At 35.2% G+C, this 17,709-nt stretch overlaps 1 protein-coding gene across 2 annotated transcripts in view; it reads right to left on the reverse strand.

Annotated features, from left to right (window-relative positions):
• Positions 1-17,709, reverse strand: part of Polr3A (RNA polymerase III subunit A) — a 123,381-nt gene that overhangs the window by 74,662 nt on the left and 31,010 nt on the right. For both annotated transcript variants that reach the window (XM_089103441.1, XM_089103442.1), the window contains exons 2-3: positions 4,380-5,912; positions 2,531-2,628 (exon numbers count right to left, since the gene is read on the reverse strand). In XM_089103441.1, coding sequence (XP_088959567.1) covers positions 2,531-2,628; positions 4,380-5,912 — 1,631 coding nt within the window. The remainder of the gene's footprint in view (positions 1-2,530; positions 2,629-4,379; positions 5,913-17,709) is intronic.

Here is a 17,709-nt window from a genome sequence, read left to right on the forward strand (position 1 = left end):
TCTTAGGGGCGAATTCCCTGGTATACGCACTAAAATAAAGCAAATACAGAAATTTGTTACTTAAGTTAATTTGTAAGCTACGTCAGAACAAAATTTCACGAAAACCAATTAGCCAAAAAAAGGAAAATTAATATGCGAATTTTGTTTTAAGTATTCATGTACGGTGAGCCAAAATCAAAGCTGCATTATTTCAAAAGCGTTCAGAAATTGACTAAAAAAAACAAGTTTTTTTAACTGAAAGTAAGGAGCGACATTAAAACTTAAAACGAACAGAAATTATTCCGTATATGAAAGGGGCTGCCTCCTCCTTAACGCCTCGCTCTTTACGCTAACGTTTGACTCTGTCTCACAACTTTATTTTTTAAAACAATAAAAATCATTAGCGTAAAGAGCGAGGCGTTGAGGAGGATACATCCTCTTACATATACGGAATAATTTCTGTTCATTTTAAGTTTTAATGTCGCTCCTTACTTTCAGTTAAAAAACTTGTTTTTTTTTAGTTAATACCTAAAACAGTTAAGGGAAAGAAAAATCGTACAAAATTTCCGATCTTATTCAATGGTTGTTATATCTTCTTAGATTGGTATGCGTGTAACTCAACCCCGCCCAACTTAATTTATTCAACTCAATCCCAGTCAACCTAACCAGTCTCAGGGGTTGAATAGAACTTGGGTTGGGTCGAAGGGGGTTGAGTTACATAGGATTCAGTTAATTGAGGATGGAATTGCACGGGAGTTGAGTTAGACGGGGATTGATTTACATAGGGTCCACCTAATTTGAATAAATTAGGAATGTGCTCAGAGGTCACATCCGTTAAAAAGACAACCAGCTCAAGCAGCAAACTTCTGCCAAATAAGTCTTTTCTGTTGTTTAGTTTTCAGGATCACAATTGCCAATTCAATATAGGAAACCTAAAACATAAAGGATCCACATGTAAGATAAAGGATGCTTATCTAAAACATAAAAGATAAAGGATGCATAAAACGTAAACATAAAACACCAAAAACATAAAAGATGCATATCTAAGATGTTTTGCGAAAAAGAGAATGAAAATAAAGACAATTTTATGATTTAGTTTCTTAAAAACCTAAACTAGGTCAAACTGTTCCCATGGAGAGCTGCAAGAAAAGGAAAGTAAGTTCATTTTATGGCCTATATTTTTCAAATTCTTTTGGTTCTTAGCTCTGCGATAGGTGAAGATAAAAGTTATGTTACCTGGTTATTGCAAAGCATCATCCCAACGAACTTTTGACTTTCCCTAAAACAAGAACTAATGAATATTGAAAGATACATTAACTTCGTCTCAAGTTGATCTCATTAGTTTCATCTAAAGAAGTGTGACATATCCTACTATAAAGCATGATATCGTTGTCACCAAGAATTTCGTTATTGTTATCATAACAACCAAGCCCCTGTTCAGGGGGGGGGGGGGTACCCGGTTTGAACCCATACCCGAAACTGTTTGTCCAACTCGTACAAAAGTAGCGAAAACATATGTAAATATGTTTTTGTTGTGTTTTGTAAAGTTTTTTTGGCTCTTCCCCCTCCTGAGCAAAAATCCTGGATACGGCCCTGATAACAGTAGTGTTGACATGAAAAAATTTGTTCTAATAACCATATGCTTAACTTATTACTTATTCATTTATTTATATATCACATATCATAATCATACATTTATCTAAATACTCACATACTATTCACACTGAACCAATTTAATTGGACTTTGCTGAGAGAAATTAGAATACAATTAAACTCAATATTATCACCAGCTGTTACCAGAGAAAGACTCTGTTTCTGAAACAGCACAATTATTTCTTTTAAATAGTGCGAGATTATTAGGATACGCTTAATAAGAAAACCGTAACATTCTTACTTTCAATACAATTGTTTGTAATTGAAAACTGGCGGTGCAAGTCGACAAGTCATATTATGAGCTAAGACCAAACGTCTTGCCGAAAGTAGCGGCGAATCATCAATATAGTTCTGTCACAGTTACTACTAAAAAAAATGTTGATAAATCCGTAGGATATAAAAGATGAAATATTTCGAACTGTTTAAGAAATAATAATTTTCAAACTACAGCCATCTACAAAAGATTACACCATTTCATTCATAGAGGGAACCGAAAGACCGCATAGATTAAGTCCAAATGTGAGCAAAATGACTTTGAGAAGCCTGAGATGATTCAGATTTCCCTTGGATAGGAATGATTCCGTTGACGTCAATTGGGGACAGGAGGGGGTGTACCTCTAAATTTTTTGTTCTGAAAAGATGGCTGAACGAAATACCATTTGAGAGGGCAATTGTCATAGAAAAATGCCCCTTTTTTGTGTTTACACTGAAATAAACAACAAATTTACCTTCCTCCTTGGATTTGAACGCTAAAATTTGCCCCCTGACCTAAATATTTGTAAATTGACTCCACTGAATGTTTCAGATGATCAAAGATGATCGCGGATTAGCGCCATTGAAGACGACTTTTCACTCTGTGAATAAACCCCAACTTAACTGAATCAACCCTCTAACTTACCTTTAAACTCGCATCTTCATGAACCAGAATTTGAGCCATTAGCTGCTGTGCTTTGTTTTTGTCAAGGAAACAATCTTTTCTACTAAGGAGATAGGCACCTAAAAAGGAATAGCAAAATTGAAGTTTTAACACAAGCAGTTTTGAGCAAGTTTGAAAACCTTGCCAAACATTATTTTGGAGGAATGGCTGTTAAATAACAACTATAAACTGTAGCCCATTGGTGAGAAAAGCTACATAATTTTGAAAATATACATGAATAGACATATTTGCACACAAATGAAAAACTCGGTTCAAAAGGCACTCCAAGAAGTATTAAGAATAATGACCAATAAACTTCATCATGAAGTTTGATTTTATTAGGATTAGTCAGCGAAACAGGTTCTACTTAGATGAAGAACTTAGCATAGGCGGTAAAACAGATAAATACCGAATGCGCGAAACAGTCACACTTGTAGCCTACAAGCGTTCACCAGTCGTTTTATTCTCAAAAGGGTCTGAAGCTGGTAGCCTGGGTCATGTTTCACAATCTAGCTCAGGAAGAGGAGGGCTAGGTGGAGGGGGGGGGGGGTCAAAAATCCTTAATAGCTGACTGACAACAACTTTTAACATAGAACAAACTCCTGAAAGAAAAAAGAAACTCGTACTTGACTAATGGTAATAGATTATTCTATATTTTTATTTTATAAATAAGAATTTTATTTACAAACAAATATGAATAAGGCCTAACTTTTGTAAAAAATATCATGCCCAAAGATTTACTGCTTGTTTAAGTATGGTAATGTCTTTTTAGCGATTTTTTTGGCCATTAGACAAATGGTAAACTCGAAAAAATGGTAAAATCGACAAATGGTAAACTCGAAAGGTAAACTCGAAATCCCTTCAGAGTAAATAATAACGTTTCATAATAAAAAAGAATAAAACAATTGGACAAATCTTTCCTTCTCTATCTTGCAAAACTAAAAAAAAAAAAAAAAAAAAAAAAAAATCAAAATATGCTCCTTTAGCATTTAGCTCCAACTACTTGTAGCTTTAGCTTCAAAACCATTTAATTCCCTATGTTTATCTTATAAATAACAAAAAGTGTATGATATTTGCCAAAAATGTCCAGTTACTAACATCATTGCCTTAGCTAGTAATTTTCACTAGTTTAAGTATTTTTGGTTTTGTTTTACCTGTTGGCAATTAATTTCAGTCTTTTTACTGTCTAAATCGTACTTTTGCTATACATCCTAGTTTTTAGTTTACTAGGCTAAAAAAAAAAAAAAAATAATAATTTAAGGCCAAGGAAAAGCAAATCTTTATCTCAGATCAATTTGGATAAAAAATAGAATTTTTTTTTAACTTAAAACTTCAAAGACGGTTCTTATAAACTACAGAATATGTAAGATCATCGTCATCATTATCTTGTAAAATTTTCAAAATTGACCAAAAATGTGCAATTACTAACATGGTTGCCACAACTAGTGACTTATTACTTCCCAAAACCTCTTTGGTTCGCCATAGTGAGGTTTTTCATGTTACCAAATAATTGTATGTTTGTTTTAAAAAAATCGTTACCTTTTTTTGCTATCTAGTCCAAGTATTTTTGGATTTACTATTCTTCAAATTCACTTTTTGATGTTAAAGAGTAAGAAATAAAGCTACATTTGGAATCCCCTCAGGATGAAAAAAATTCACATTTTTTACATTTTTTATCGATTCCACGAAGAGCCAAATATACTGTAATTATGGAGGGTTTCCGTTTACACTGATTTATGTTCTACTCAAGTAATTTTTGGATGTTTAAGAAGTTTTTCCCATTCAGGAAACCGACAACACTTGTTACCACCCATTAAGCATAAAAAATTACCTGTGATAAAATCTTGAGTGAGAGCAACTAGAATTTCACCGTTTCTTGGAGTTATTAAATTCTGCTTGATGTCCATGAGTGTAGCGGCTTCAATACGCGCCTCTTGAGTTTGCGGAAAGTGGAGATTCATCTCATCACCGTCAAAATCTGCATTGTAAGGAGTACATGCACACTCATTAAACCTTAACGTGCGCCCCTCCAGCACCTTAACTCTATGACTCATTATACTCATGCGGTGCAAACTTGGCTGCCGATTAAACAAAACGATATCATCATCATGCAGATGACGATAAACAGTATCACCATTTCTAAGTTTTGAGGCATATAGCTTTCGCTTATTTTCGTCTAAAAATCCCAGATTTTTGCGCAATTCATTTGGGGAAGATGGAAGAACTGAATTAGCACCAGGATGCTTGTTGCCATTAATCACCAGCTTCTTCAACCATTCAATATTTGATGGCGTTACCTTTTCAGGGAATGTCAGTGTCTGCGCAATAAGTCTGGGGACTCCAACTTGATCAATTTTCAAGTTGGGATCCGGGGATATCACACTCCTTGCTGTGAAATTACATCGCTTTCCCTCCAAATTTTGCCTGAATCTGCCCTGTTTTCCTTTTAATCTTTGCACAAAACCTCGGTAGGATTGTCTCTCCACATCCTGTGGAATGTACCTAGGGTCTCCATCAAATAGCAAAGCAACCTTCATTTGCAATATATCCCAAGTCTCTTGCATTTTAGAGCTAGACAAACTACCATTCCTAAGACCCTCAAATAGGGTCTCATTCACAATAACAATGTTCCTAATCACTACAGTGATGTCATCTTCGTTAGTAGAATCTTTTAAGTCACTTTGAACGGTAGGCCGAATACAAGATGGCGCCACAGGCAAACGGGTAAGTATTAGGTCTACAGGATAATTTAAAGATTTTTCACTCTTCGCTCGACGAAGCATTAGAACCGAAGCGTCATCTTCTGAAATCTTTTCAAAGAGATTCAGACACATTTGAGGGTTTATAAACTTCACATATTCACCTTGAAATGCTTCAAGCCATCGATTTTTAGACATTGCTTCGTTTTGTTCTTCCTTATATTTTAAAAACTCCGGCTCATCTTCTTTAGCGTTTCTAAACGGTTCATAAGTGATCTTAAATCTTGCAACATTTTTCAGAACTCCATTATTTGCACTACAATGACGACATCTAGATATTTTCTTTCCGTCAGCTACCATCTTCTTAAATAATGCTTTTTGTTCTACAAATGTCATACTTTCTTTTTTTCTCAATCTCAACCGAATCTTTTCCACATAGATACTGTCAAACAAAATCCTTGCACATTCTTTACAAATCATATTCAGAATACCCAAAATGTGGCTCATAAAACCAATGTGAAAAACAGGCCTTACAAGATCAATATGGCCAAAGTGGCCAACACACATAAGCCAATCCTGTTTACAGGTGTCACATTTTCCACTTTCATCTTCAGGACCAGCAGATCGTGCTTTCCATGAAAGTCCCATTCGTTTGTCCAAAGGACCTAAAATATATTAAAACCAAATTACTTATTAGCATTTAATTTTGCCTAAAATAACCTATACCATTGTTACTACAGCTGTAGAAACATATACACGTCAAACCCTAAGGAAGTTGTAATTTTTGTGAAGATTAAATAAAAAAAACAAGTTTTTTTCGCTAAAAAAAGGAGCAGCACTTAAATTTAGAACGAAATGAAACTATTCCGTATATGAGGGGGCTGCCCATGCCTCAACCATCGCACTTTACTCTGAAGTCTTGAAGTTTTTTAAATATAGTTCTCATTCAAACTAAATGACCCTTGTGTTTGAGCAGTCATTCTTAAGGAATCCTGACAAAAATCAAACATTAGCACAAAGATCAAGGGTTGAGGCAGGGCCAAACTTCATATACGGAATAATTTCTGTTCATTTAAAGTTTTAACGTGTTCCTTGCTTTCAGTTGAAAAAAAAACTTTTTGTATAAATTTAATTTTACCATTTTTCAATCGCACCAGGAAATTCCCTCCTCTCCCTCGGTATAAAATCTCCCCCCTGGGACTTTCCCAATAGCAAACTTACTATTATATGTAAACAATGGGCAATTGCATAACTTGAACTTTTCCCCGGGGACTAAGGGGAGTGGGTCGTGTCATCCCCAAAGGTATAATTATTGGACTTTTCAACTATGCTCAATCAAATGGTTAACTCAAAATGTTGATGAGATGAGCGTTGGTATGAGCTTTTAATATTCAGCTAGAGCAGTCAAGCACGCAGGGTTGCTTAAAAGCAAAGTATATGTGAACTACAGAAGTATAGAAGCAAGTCAAAGTACAGACTCATAGCTTTGACCTTCACTAAAGGCGACCATTGAGGTCATCAAACAGTTCGGGTAACGAACTGTAAGTAAGGAGCAATGCAGCTCAATAGTAACCAAAACTCTAGAAAACGGAACTTTAATATCAATAGATATATCAAAAGAATCGGCCTATTATGTTGATTCCAAATATATAGCCAACAACTACAAATCATTAAGTTTAGTGTTACCCATCAAAAGTTAAGAGCCTGAGAAAATTTGCCTGAATTTCAAAAAAGAGGGGGAACACCCCCTGAAAGTATAGGAATCTTAATCAAAATCACGCCATCAGATTCAGCGTATCCGAGAACTCTAACGTAGAAGTTTCAAGCTCCCATCTGCAAAAATGTGGAATTTTGTACATTTTGCCAGAAGAAAGATCACGATGCGTGTTTATTTGTTTTTCCCAGGGGTGATCGCACCGAACCAATAGTCCTAAAAATAAAGAAAGGGCTCATTCGAACGGAAATAAAAATTTCTAGTGCCCTTTTTAAGTGACCAAAAGGATTGGAGGGCAACTGGATCCCCTCCAACCCACCTTTTTTCCTAGAAGTTATCCGATCAAAATTCTGAGATAGCCATTTTGTTCAGCCTAGTTGAAAATCCCAGTAACTATGTCTTTGAGAATAACATACCCCCACAGCCCCTGGGAAAAGATTTGTAAGTCATGAAATTCGCCCATTGTTTACGTAAAGTATTTCTAATTGGGAAGTATACAGACTATTTTGTGTGTGTGGGGGGGAGGGATGAATTTACTACAAGAAAGATTTTCTACGGGGATAATTTTCCGTGGGAAGGGAATTTACCGAGGGGGGGGGGCGAACTTTCTAAGGAAAATTTTGTACTATGAAATTTGCCAGGATTTGTATGCAAAATTCTTTTTATTTGTCTTAATTTCTTTTTGCCGACTCAACTTTATACATGGACATATTCAGGAGAATTGTCCCGGGGAAATATTTACCCGGGTTGACATCGTCTAGATTATCTTTCCGTGGGTGGGGGGATTTTCCAAGGGAGAAATTCTCCATGAGTAGTTTTCCACAGGATAAATTCTCAAGGGGGAATTTTCTGCGGCGGCACCTTTCTACTAGGGGGCGGGGGGGATTTTTGGGAAGAATTTTCTACGGAGGGAAATTTTCGGCATAATATTTTGTAAACAATCAGAAAAATAAGTCTTCAAATGAAAGTGGGCTAAGAAAAAATTTTCAGCCGTAATTGTCCGCAAGAAATTTTGCGTGGGCAATTTTCAGTTAGAATAGAATTGTCTTGGGGGATTTTCCTGAGGAGGGAGGGGGTTATGTGGGAAGAATTTTACATGGAGGGATTTACCGTGACGGGAAGGAATTTTCCATGGAGGGGAAAGCCGGATTTACCGGCGTTATTTAAAAAAAAGATAAGAAATCAAATACAAAGACAGGTTTCTTCAACTGAAAGTAAGGAGCAATATCAAAACTTAAACGAACAGAAATTATTACGTAAATAGGGGGGGGGGGGGTTAGCCCCTCCTCAATACCTTGCTCTTTACGCTGCGTAATGAAATTGTTAACTAATCATTTTCTTTTAATTTGTGATCTGGGAAAACGGCTGTAAAATTTGCAGTAACGAAATTCTTCGAAAGTGTTTAATAGACGTGCGATTATTTAAACAGTTGTTTATTATTATTATCAACAGCAACAGCTTATCATTATCTATTTTGTTTATTACAGTTTAACAGCAAGGAAAAACAATTTCGTGTACCGTATTTATGATTTCAGTTCTTAGAAACATTATTTTGTTGGCTTATTTATGTTGTGAATGAAGCTTTTTTGTGCCCCAGAGGAAATTTTATACGGGGGGGGGAGGGGAGGACATTTACAAAATTAATAATCAAATTTTGTTTTAATTTTTCATGTACGGGTAGCCAAATTCGAAAGTGCATTAGTTGAAAAACGTTCAGAAATTAAATATTTAAAAAACAAGCTTCTTTTTAACTGTAAGTAAGGAGCGACATTAAAACTTAAAACGAACAGAAATTATTCCGTATTTGAAAGGGGCGGTCCCCTCTTCAACGATCCGCTCTTTACGCAAAAGTTTTTTATTGTTTAACAAAAATAGAGTTGTGAGAAAGTCAAACTTTAGCGTAAAGAGCGAGGCGTTGAGGAGGGGACAGCCCCTTTCATATACGGAATAATTTCTGTTCGTTTTAAGTTTTAATGTCACTCCTTACTTTCAGTTTAAAAAACTTGTTTTTTTAATTTAATTTCTGATCGTTTTTTAGTTAATGCAGCTTTTATTTTGGCTCATCGTCACTGAATAAGTAAACAAAATTTGCATAAAATTTTTACTTTTCTTTTGCTAAATGGCTGTCTCTAAATTTGGTTCTGACGTAATTTACAAATTAACTTACGTACCGAACTTCTATATTCGTATATTTTTCTTCTGGCAAAATATACAAAGTTGCAGATTTTTGCAGATATGAGCTTGAAACCTATGTAATAGGGTTTTCTGATTCGCTGAATCTGACGGTGTGATTTTCATTGAAAGTCTTTCACTCGTAGGGGATGTTACCCCCTCAGTAAAAAATCAGGTAAATTTTCTCAGACTCGTAGCCTTTGATGGGTAATACTAAACTTAATAAAATTTATATATTTAGAATCAGCATTATACGTCCATTCTTTTGATAAATTTATTGACATCAACCTTCCGTTTTTAAAAGTTTCGATTACTATTGAGCCGTATCGCTTGTTTTTTTTATTACGTATATGTTATTTCGTATATGAGCGGGTTTTCCCTTAGTCAATACCACGCTCTTTACGTTAAAAGTAAAAATTTTGTTTAATTCACAAACCGCTGAATCACAAAGGCCGTTTAATTAGAATAGATAGCTCTTTTGAAAGCACTAAAAAAAAAACTGTGGCATAAAGAGCGAGGTATTGACTTGGGGACGAACCCCCTCATATACGTAATAATTTCTGTTCGTTTTAAGTGCTAATGGTGCTTCTTACCTTCAGTTGAAAAAACTTGTTTTTTTTTAATTTAATTTCTGATTGTTTTTTAAATAATGCTTGGAAATCCGGCGCCCTCTTCATAAAAATGTCCCTTACCCCAAAGAGACATCCTCCACGGAATGATTCTCCCGAGTAACCCCCTCATCCAGCCCCCCCCCCCCAACAGGAAAAATCCTCCCTGAAAATGTCTGCATACTTCCCAATAACCAATACAATATGTAAGCAATGGGCAAAGTTCATAACTTGCAGCCCTTCCCCTGGGAACTGCCGGGGATTAAGTCATCCTAAAAGACATATATATTAGATTTTCGACTATTCTGAACAAAATGGCCATCTCAAAATTTTTATTGGGTGACTTTGGCATAAAAATAAGCGTGGGAGGGGGCCTTGTTGCTCTCCATTTTTTTGTCACTTAAAAAGGGCACTAGAACTTTTAATTTCAGTTCCAATGAGCCTTCCTACGATATTCTAGGACCACTGGGTCAATACAATTACCCCTGGAAAAAAAAAACAAAAAAAACACGCATCCGTTATCTTTCTTCTGGCAAAAAATTTAAAATTCCACATTTTTGTACATAGGAGCTTGAAACTTCTATAGTAGGGTTCTATGATCCGCTGAATATGATGATGTGATTTTCATTAAGGTTCTATAACTTTTAGGAGGTGTTTTTCCCTTTTTACAAAAATAGGCCAAATTTTTCCAGGCACGTAACTTTTGGTGGGTAAGATTAAACTTGATGAAAATTTTTTATTTTAAATCAAAATTAAAATTTAATTCTTTTGATGTATCTATTGGTATTAAAATTCTGTTTTTTAGACTTTCAGTTACCATTGAGCCGAGTCGCTCCTTACTTACAGTTCGTTACCACGAACTGTTTGATATATTTAATTATTAAATATAGTTAAAGCAGAACTATATCTAAAATTGTTCCGCAAATTTGAAAAACAGTTGAGGATGTGGTTGAGTTTCATTCAAGATTTTAGTCTTAATCCTCTCTTCTTTCCGAAATTCAATTGAATTTTCTGGAACGTATATTGTAAAATGCAAAATTCCTAACTTTGCATTTTCATAGTTACGCCAAATCGACTTTTTAAAAAAAAATATATATGGTTTATATTAATTTGTGTTTTATTTATAATAGATTTAATTAAATAGTTGAGGTTTAATTCAACATTTGAGTTAATAGGTAAGCAGTGATGTGGACTTTCGCAAGAGCGCAAACCCTCATTGGTTTTCTTCAGCGCGAGAATGTTTAATTTATTTATTTTTGAATGTGAAATAATAATAAATAATAATAACAATAATAATAATAATAATGTAATGTAACAACGTAGGCCAGAGCCTCTTACTTTCATAAAACTTATGAAAGTAAAATCTGTTTCTGACTTAAATAAGCTATTTGCTAACCAGACTTATTGCTTTTGCATTGGTTTGACCTATTTTATTTTTTACATGTTTTCGCCAAAGTTGATCAGTGAATGAATAAAACATAATAAGCAACAAAAAAAGAAGAGAATTTTGCAATGAAATATGCTGGAAACTTGAACCCAACAATGAGTGACAAATTACAGCTCATGACGAGAGATAGATCTTAAAAGTGAATAATCTTAATAGATGTCCAAAAGCAAAAATAAGATCCGTAAGGGGGAAAATTTTCATTGTTGTGAGCTGCTTCAAATAACAACATAGAAAAATAACAACCTAGACTTAGATATTGCATATGATTTGAGTATCCTAGATAAAAATATTACCAGAATGAATGACTTTTGAATGTTTAGGGAATTCAAGGTGCAAGAATAGGTTTGAAAATTAATGTTAAGAAGACTGAGTCATTGACTGTACATCAAGCAATAGGCGGTACGAAATATGTAGTTCTATCCACATTCTCGGGGTAAAATGAGAGACAGTGGGAGATGGCTTGGTCTTGTTTGCAGATAAAGGATGACATATTGTCAAAGATCGTCCCTTCTGCCCACTCATTTAAAGACAAACTAGAGATAGATTGTTCCCAAATGGACTGGAGAGAGCTCGTAAAAAGGATTTAAAGAAAAATGAAACTTCTTGAGAGGGTGTAAAGAGGGAAGCTTTTAGTAGATTAACTTAAAAAACTTTTTCCACAAAACAAGTTTTTCAAAGAAATGTGAAGAGCTCCATTAAACCAACAATGAGCAAAAATAAAGTGAAATGATCTTCCAAGCGTAAAACTACCACATATCACTATTAATAAATAAATGAAACTCAAAACGAGCAGAAATTAAAATAAATAGCCGAGTCAAACAGTAGTAAGCTTGTATAAGATTTGAGGGATACATGAAAGGGTACATTCACGCCTACAAGAAGCTCAAAAGTGTAATAGATATGAACCATACAAGAAACTGGTTTTTTGTTATTGATAAGAATTGCACAAGATTGTACCGTTTGACGTAGACATTTTCTAGGAGCCGATCAGAGACAGCGATGGTTGCTCAATATACGATAACTTGGTTGGTGATTGGGATTTGAATAAAAGGAATGGTTTTCATTACAATTCATATTAGTAAGAGAATTGAATTCAGAGAGAATAGTTTACTTGAGAGGATATTAGTAGAGAAAAATGAGTGCTGCATTTACATTGTTGGAGAATAATGATGGAGCTGTTAGCAGCACTGATAATCGAGTACCAAATCTGGCTGTGGAGATAATCGGAGGTTGTGGACTATGCCTTGAGTGGGACGATATGCATGCTAGATACGTGATATCATTAAGCAAATTTAAGCAGGAGGAACAACTATGTTTTGCTGGAAAAGTGAATATTGTCCATATAAATAAACTTCGGGCAGCATTTGATGTGCTATCGAAATATATTGATGAGAACAAAATTCATCAGTGAATATTATTGTTGTAACTATGCTCAATAAAATTGTTCCTAAATCAAAGGTATTTTTCTTTCTATAGTAGACAAGTGTATATTTTTTAGAGTAGAAAAAAAAATTCTGGTCAGTCTGAAGCTGGTTGTGAGAGTGTTAGGACTCTAAAAAAGGGATAGATTTGAAAAAGAGCGAATCATGAGGAATCTAGTACTTATGTAAAAACGTTTGATTCTAGATGATAATTTTCGAGAGCTGTCTATTCAAAGAAATATATTTTCCCGGGGTATGCTTGTCGATATAATTAAAACTGATTCTCCATCATTAGACTATCGCATGAAGCTTCTACGTGGTGGTTCAAATGCATTTACACGATTTATTGATATATTGATCATTACACGGCAAAATGATATTGTGGTTATGCTTTTAAACATTAGTTTAGAAATTTAGGACTTTTTTTCTCATGAGAAAGATGGTGTTCAAGGATGATTTACTCCTCTCTCTCTATCCCAGACAATTTTTTTGTTGTTGCTAGCTCAGTTTCATTGTGGCAGTGAGAGTGTCTACACATGGAAAAATGTTCCATACGTGTCCGCTATGTATGTACACACTAGGCAATCGGTCAGCATGTGAGGATTGCAAAATGATTGATAAGTATGATGAAAAGTGTAGATGATGCAACCCGTGTAAATTGCATAGATGATATGCTGTAAAAAATAAAGGCTATAATCTCTGTCTTGAAGAAATGTTGGAATTTCATACTAGAGTCTGCCTGTGTTCCAATTGCCATTATGCTAATTGTAATGAAGGGAAGAATAGATACCCAGGTATGATTGGAAGGAATCTTAAGTGTGACTTTAGTTTATTGCTACGAAATTGGTATCGTTGTGTCTTTATAAGGTTGTTGGAGGAAGAGCCGGGTTAACAATTTAACTGTTAGAACAAAAAAATACTTTGGTTTCCAAGTCACTGCTGTGAGGATTATGGGATGCTTGGATAATAAGCACTAATATTTCTATTTCGCTGTGTTGGTGTGTGAGTCGATAATTGAGGACACCACTTGTGACAATGCTCCAAATAAACAAGTTGAAGTAGGTGAATTGTAAATAATGACCGAGAATAGTGTCTTTGACTATAAAAAGAGACATGACAAGAGTGAAGTCACGCTCTATTGTAGAAAGTGTGACCCTGACATTGCAGTACATCAGAATCAGTACACTGTGAATTCAGATAATCTACCTGCACTAGTTGTTGTCGACAAATACCTGTGCCTAGTAGAAGATGAAATCTAAAGAGTAGAAAAGTCGTTTTATCATGTATATAAATTTTATCATTTATTAATAAAAAATTTCACATACATTTTTAGAACATTTTATTCGTAGGGCACTAAAATCAATATTAAATACGGTTGTAAGTATATTTTCCACTAGAAAGTCGTTCAATCGAGGTAAGTCAACGTAGATGTCGAGAAACTGCTTGTAGGTATAGCCACGACATCTGAACATGAAAAAGAGTAGTGCAGGAAAGCCACATGTCTTAGTCGTTAAAACCTGTACTCTTCGATGATTTTGAATAATGGTTTTGGCACTGCTTTCAATAAAGTTGCTGATGTATGGCGTGTAGAATTTATACGATAGGCCAAGAGGATCAAAAAATTCAATATTCTTCGCCCTTTGAAAGATGCATAGCCAATGGCCAGTCTTCAAAGTCGATGGACTGCTATTAACAATGATGAGGGTATTGTTAACACTTGGAATTTTTCAATGAAGTCCGATGGTACACAATAGGACTTGTACTGGAACATGTATGGATCCATACTAAATACGTTGATTATTTGGTTTGTGTTCATGGTGCAAGGTCTAGTAGAACACTGCCGTCGGGTGTGATTTCCCAATGGGTTTCACAATGACTCAGTGATATTAGCGTGATACCCTCAGTCAGAGCATCGGCAAATGTAGACTTTAAAAATACATTCCCTGATCATACTATGCTCATATCCTGAGTCACCGTCAAATCCAAAATAATTACCCCATGATTTTTTGAAAACATTGAATCGGTTCTTCCATTTTCAAATAGTTGAGAGTCATGATCTAGGGATCTTATGGTCAACTCGTACAGAGTTCTATAGGATTTTTTGTCAAATGATAGAGTGTACAGTGGAATACCATTCACTTTGCACACAAGGCTAGATAAACCAAAAAAATTAAAATCATGGGGGGATTCAGTCCAGGATCCAACGGCACTGCCACTCTTCACAAAGGCCAAAGCCAAATTTGATGGGATTTCTCCATTGATAAATGATGAATCGCTATAGCTACGAGAGCCAGTGGCAATTTGACATTGATCTATGATCGGATTAGGGACAAGAAGTTTAATGTTGCTGCCATTAGCTCTTAGCTTTTCCACTGCCAATACAACAGAGTTCACAGCCTTTTGTTTTCGAACATGAAGAATTGCCGATGTGATAATGACATTTGCATCGGGTGCTGCAGAGAGTGTTTTTCTCAAAATGAAATTCGAAAGGGCCAGTTGTAACCTTATGTCAATCTTAATACTAGGGAATAGGCATTGGAATATATGGAATACCTCATGATTTAATTTTCCAACCAAATGATACTCCCGGGTAACTGCAGTACTCAACTCGATGTCAGTATCAAAGCCTGATCGATATTCATAGCCCAATGATTGTCCTCTCAACTCCTTGTATGCCTTTTATGTCATCATCATAAATTGTATGTAGCTTGCATAGTTAGATAAATTATTACTAGTGATCACCAATGTACCATTAATAAATACATTAATTTGTTTGAACAGATTGTGTAGAATACAGTTCTCGCAGGAGAGACCTTCGCCAGCAGTTGGAGTTATATTATCTGACTTTTTCTTCACCACAACATTTAAATCAATAAATTTTGATGACAAATCAATGAAATAGTCTTCATTGGAAAACATTTGAAAGTGTATATTTTCCGAGAGGGGTTGTTGGGGTGAAATTGTTCATAGTAGCCGTACTTAACACTGAAATAAATATTTTCAGCATTGAATATATTCAATGAGGGACTAATTGATGGATATGATTCCTTGTGGGGGAGATAAGTCATCTTAAGATAAGAAATTCTTCTTTGATCTAACAGTCTTTTTATTTTTCTTCTTCTTCTGCTTATTGCTCTTCGTTGTTTTATTCCTCAAAGTTCTTGTTGATGTCCTTCGCCTTCCGCCTGGGTGGAGACTGATGAGTGAATAACGCGCACACATCCTTTTCAATCCCTCCCCATTTTGCCGAGATTTTAGCTACTCACCAACGGCTCTTGCTGAAGATCTAAAATTTCCTTAGCACTCTCCTTGAAATTCTTGCCTGACCCCCAGTCCTGTAGGGTGGAGGCAGCAAAGTTTGATGCAGCAGGTACAAGATATTTTCTGGCAAGGGGTAGTGCAGAACGAAATAGCCTAGCAAACCAGCTACCAAGACCATAGCCAGACATTGTAGTACGTCCCTTGTAGTAGTCTAATCCATTGCCTATTTGACGTGGACTCAAAGCACCAACATAGCAATTGATATCGGGACAGACAAATGGAATTCTTCTATTGTTCATTTTAGGAGATTGTGCTGTCGCTGACAATGGGTTGAAAATGACATGTAATCACTGCTAAGCCTTTTGTTATTGCTAGAGTATCGCCCAATTCACGTCTTAGTGTTAACTGACAGAGTTTTAAATAAGAAGTGTTTACAGGAACATACTGAAGATGCTTTATATAATAGTGATGAACCAGTTTAAGAGTTGTTTTTCGTTCAAGAATACGTAGGAAGGGGATATTTGAATTACCAACGCTCGATGTTTCCACAAAGGATGCATAGAGAAATATGCAAGAGTCCGAGGCAAAACCAAGTGGATAATCAGCGAAAATTACTTGATCCATCCCGTAAACGGTGCCAGCATTTTTCCCATTGATCATATTCTGTTTAAAGCCAAGAACGTCTCTCAGATTATCATTGAGAATAATTATTTCTGTGTAAACAGGTGAGGTAATGTAAATCCTATCATGTTCTAATGAATAATCAAAATGGAATATACCATTCCTAAGATATGAGATTTTTCTATTGATTGTACGACACAAATCTCTCATATCATCATATTCAATATATTTCAATTTGGCGTGTGAATAGTCGCTAGATTTAAGTGCCTCAACCCATTCATAGTCGACAAAGAGTGTCCAATCGAATGGTATAACCTTCATATCACACACACGATCCTTTCTCAGGATATCATAGGTATTTTTGAGAATACATTCGACAAGAGCCACTTCATACGCACCGTCAAATTTGATGGCGGGGGAGAGTTTCGTCCAAAAATCACTTCTCTTATTCAAGTCCTTGTAGAGAGGATCGGAAACATTGGACATAAAAGTTACATAGAAATCAGTGGGCATTGTCAATATCTTCAACACCAATCCAAGAATCAAAATCAGAGTTGTATCCTAGTCACCGAACAAGTAACTGTTTCTTACCCCTGCGAGTACATGTCTTTAATATCTTTTCAGTTTGATAGATTTCACTATTATTTTTAACTTTTTGTAGTTCATAGTCATAAAAGCCGCCGAGAATCTCTTCATCTTTGGTATCGCGCAAGCGATAAGTTTTGGGTTTAGTGTCTAGGATTTTTAACACTTTAAAAAGTTATGTGGACCACAAGTAATTCCCCTTTTCAAAACCATTAGTTGTTCTATTAATTCGAAAAGTATCACCAACATTGAATTTATTTTTCTTCTTTACAATCGATTCATTGGAATATTGTTTAAGAGAGGTGTCAATTGTATCATAATCAGAATGATGAACTTTCGTTGGGGTTGAGTTGGACAATGATCGATGAGGTCGTTGATTATAAATCAAAATGAATTTATATAAATCATGATTAAAAACAGGTGTATTTTTCAATGTACAATATCTTGAAATCAAAAGTAGAACAGTTCGTATCAGTCGTTTGGCTAATGCTGCCTTTATAAGGCCATGACAATGATAAATCATTGTATTAAATTTTGCTTGTACTTCTTAAACAAGGGGATTAATAAGTTCCTTTCCGCGATCCGTTTGAGTTTTTTTATACGAATCCTGTTCGAGAATACTTTCAAAGGCCT

The sequence above is a fragment of the Artemia sp. Qi Xiang Cuo genome, chromosome 17 (assembly GCF_049724085.1).
Source record: "Artemia sp. Qi Xiang Cuo chromosome 17, ASM4972408v1, whole genome shotgun sequence".
Lineage (NCBI taxonomy): Eukaryota > Metazoa > Arthropoda > Branchiopoda > Anostraca > Artemiidae > Artemia > Artemia sp. Qi Xiang Cuo.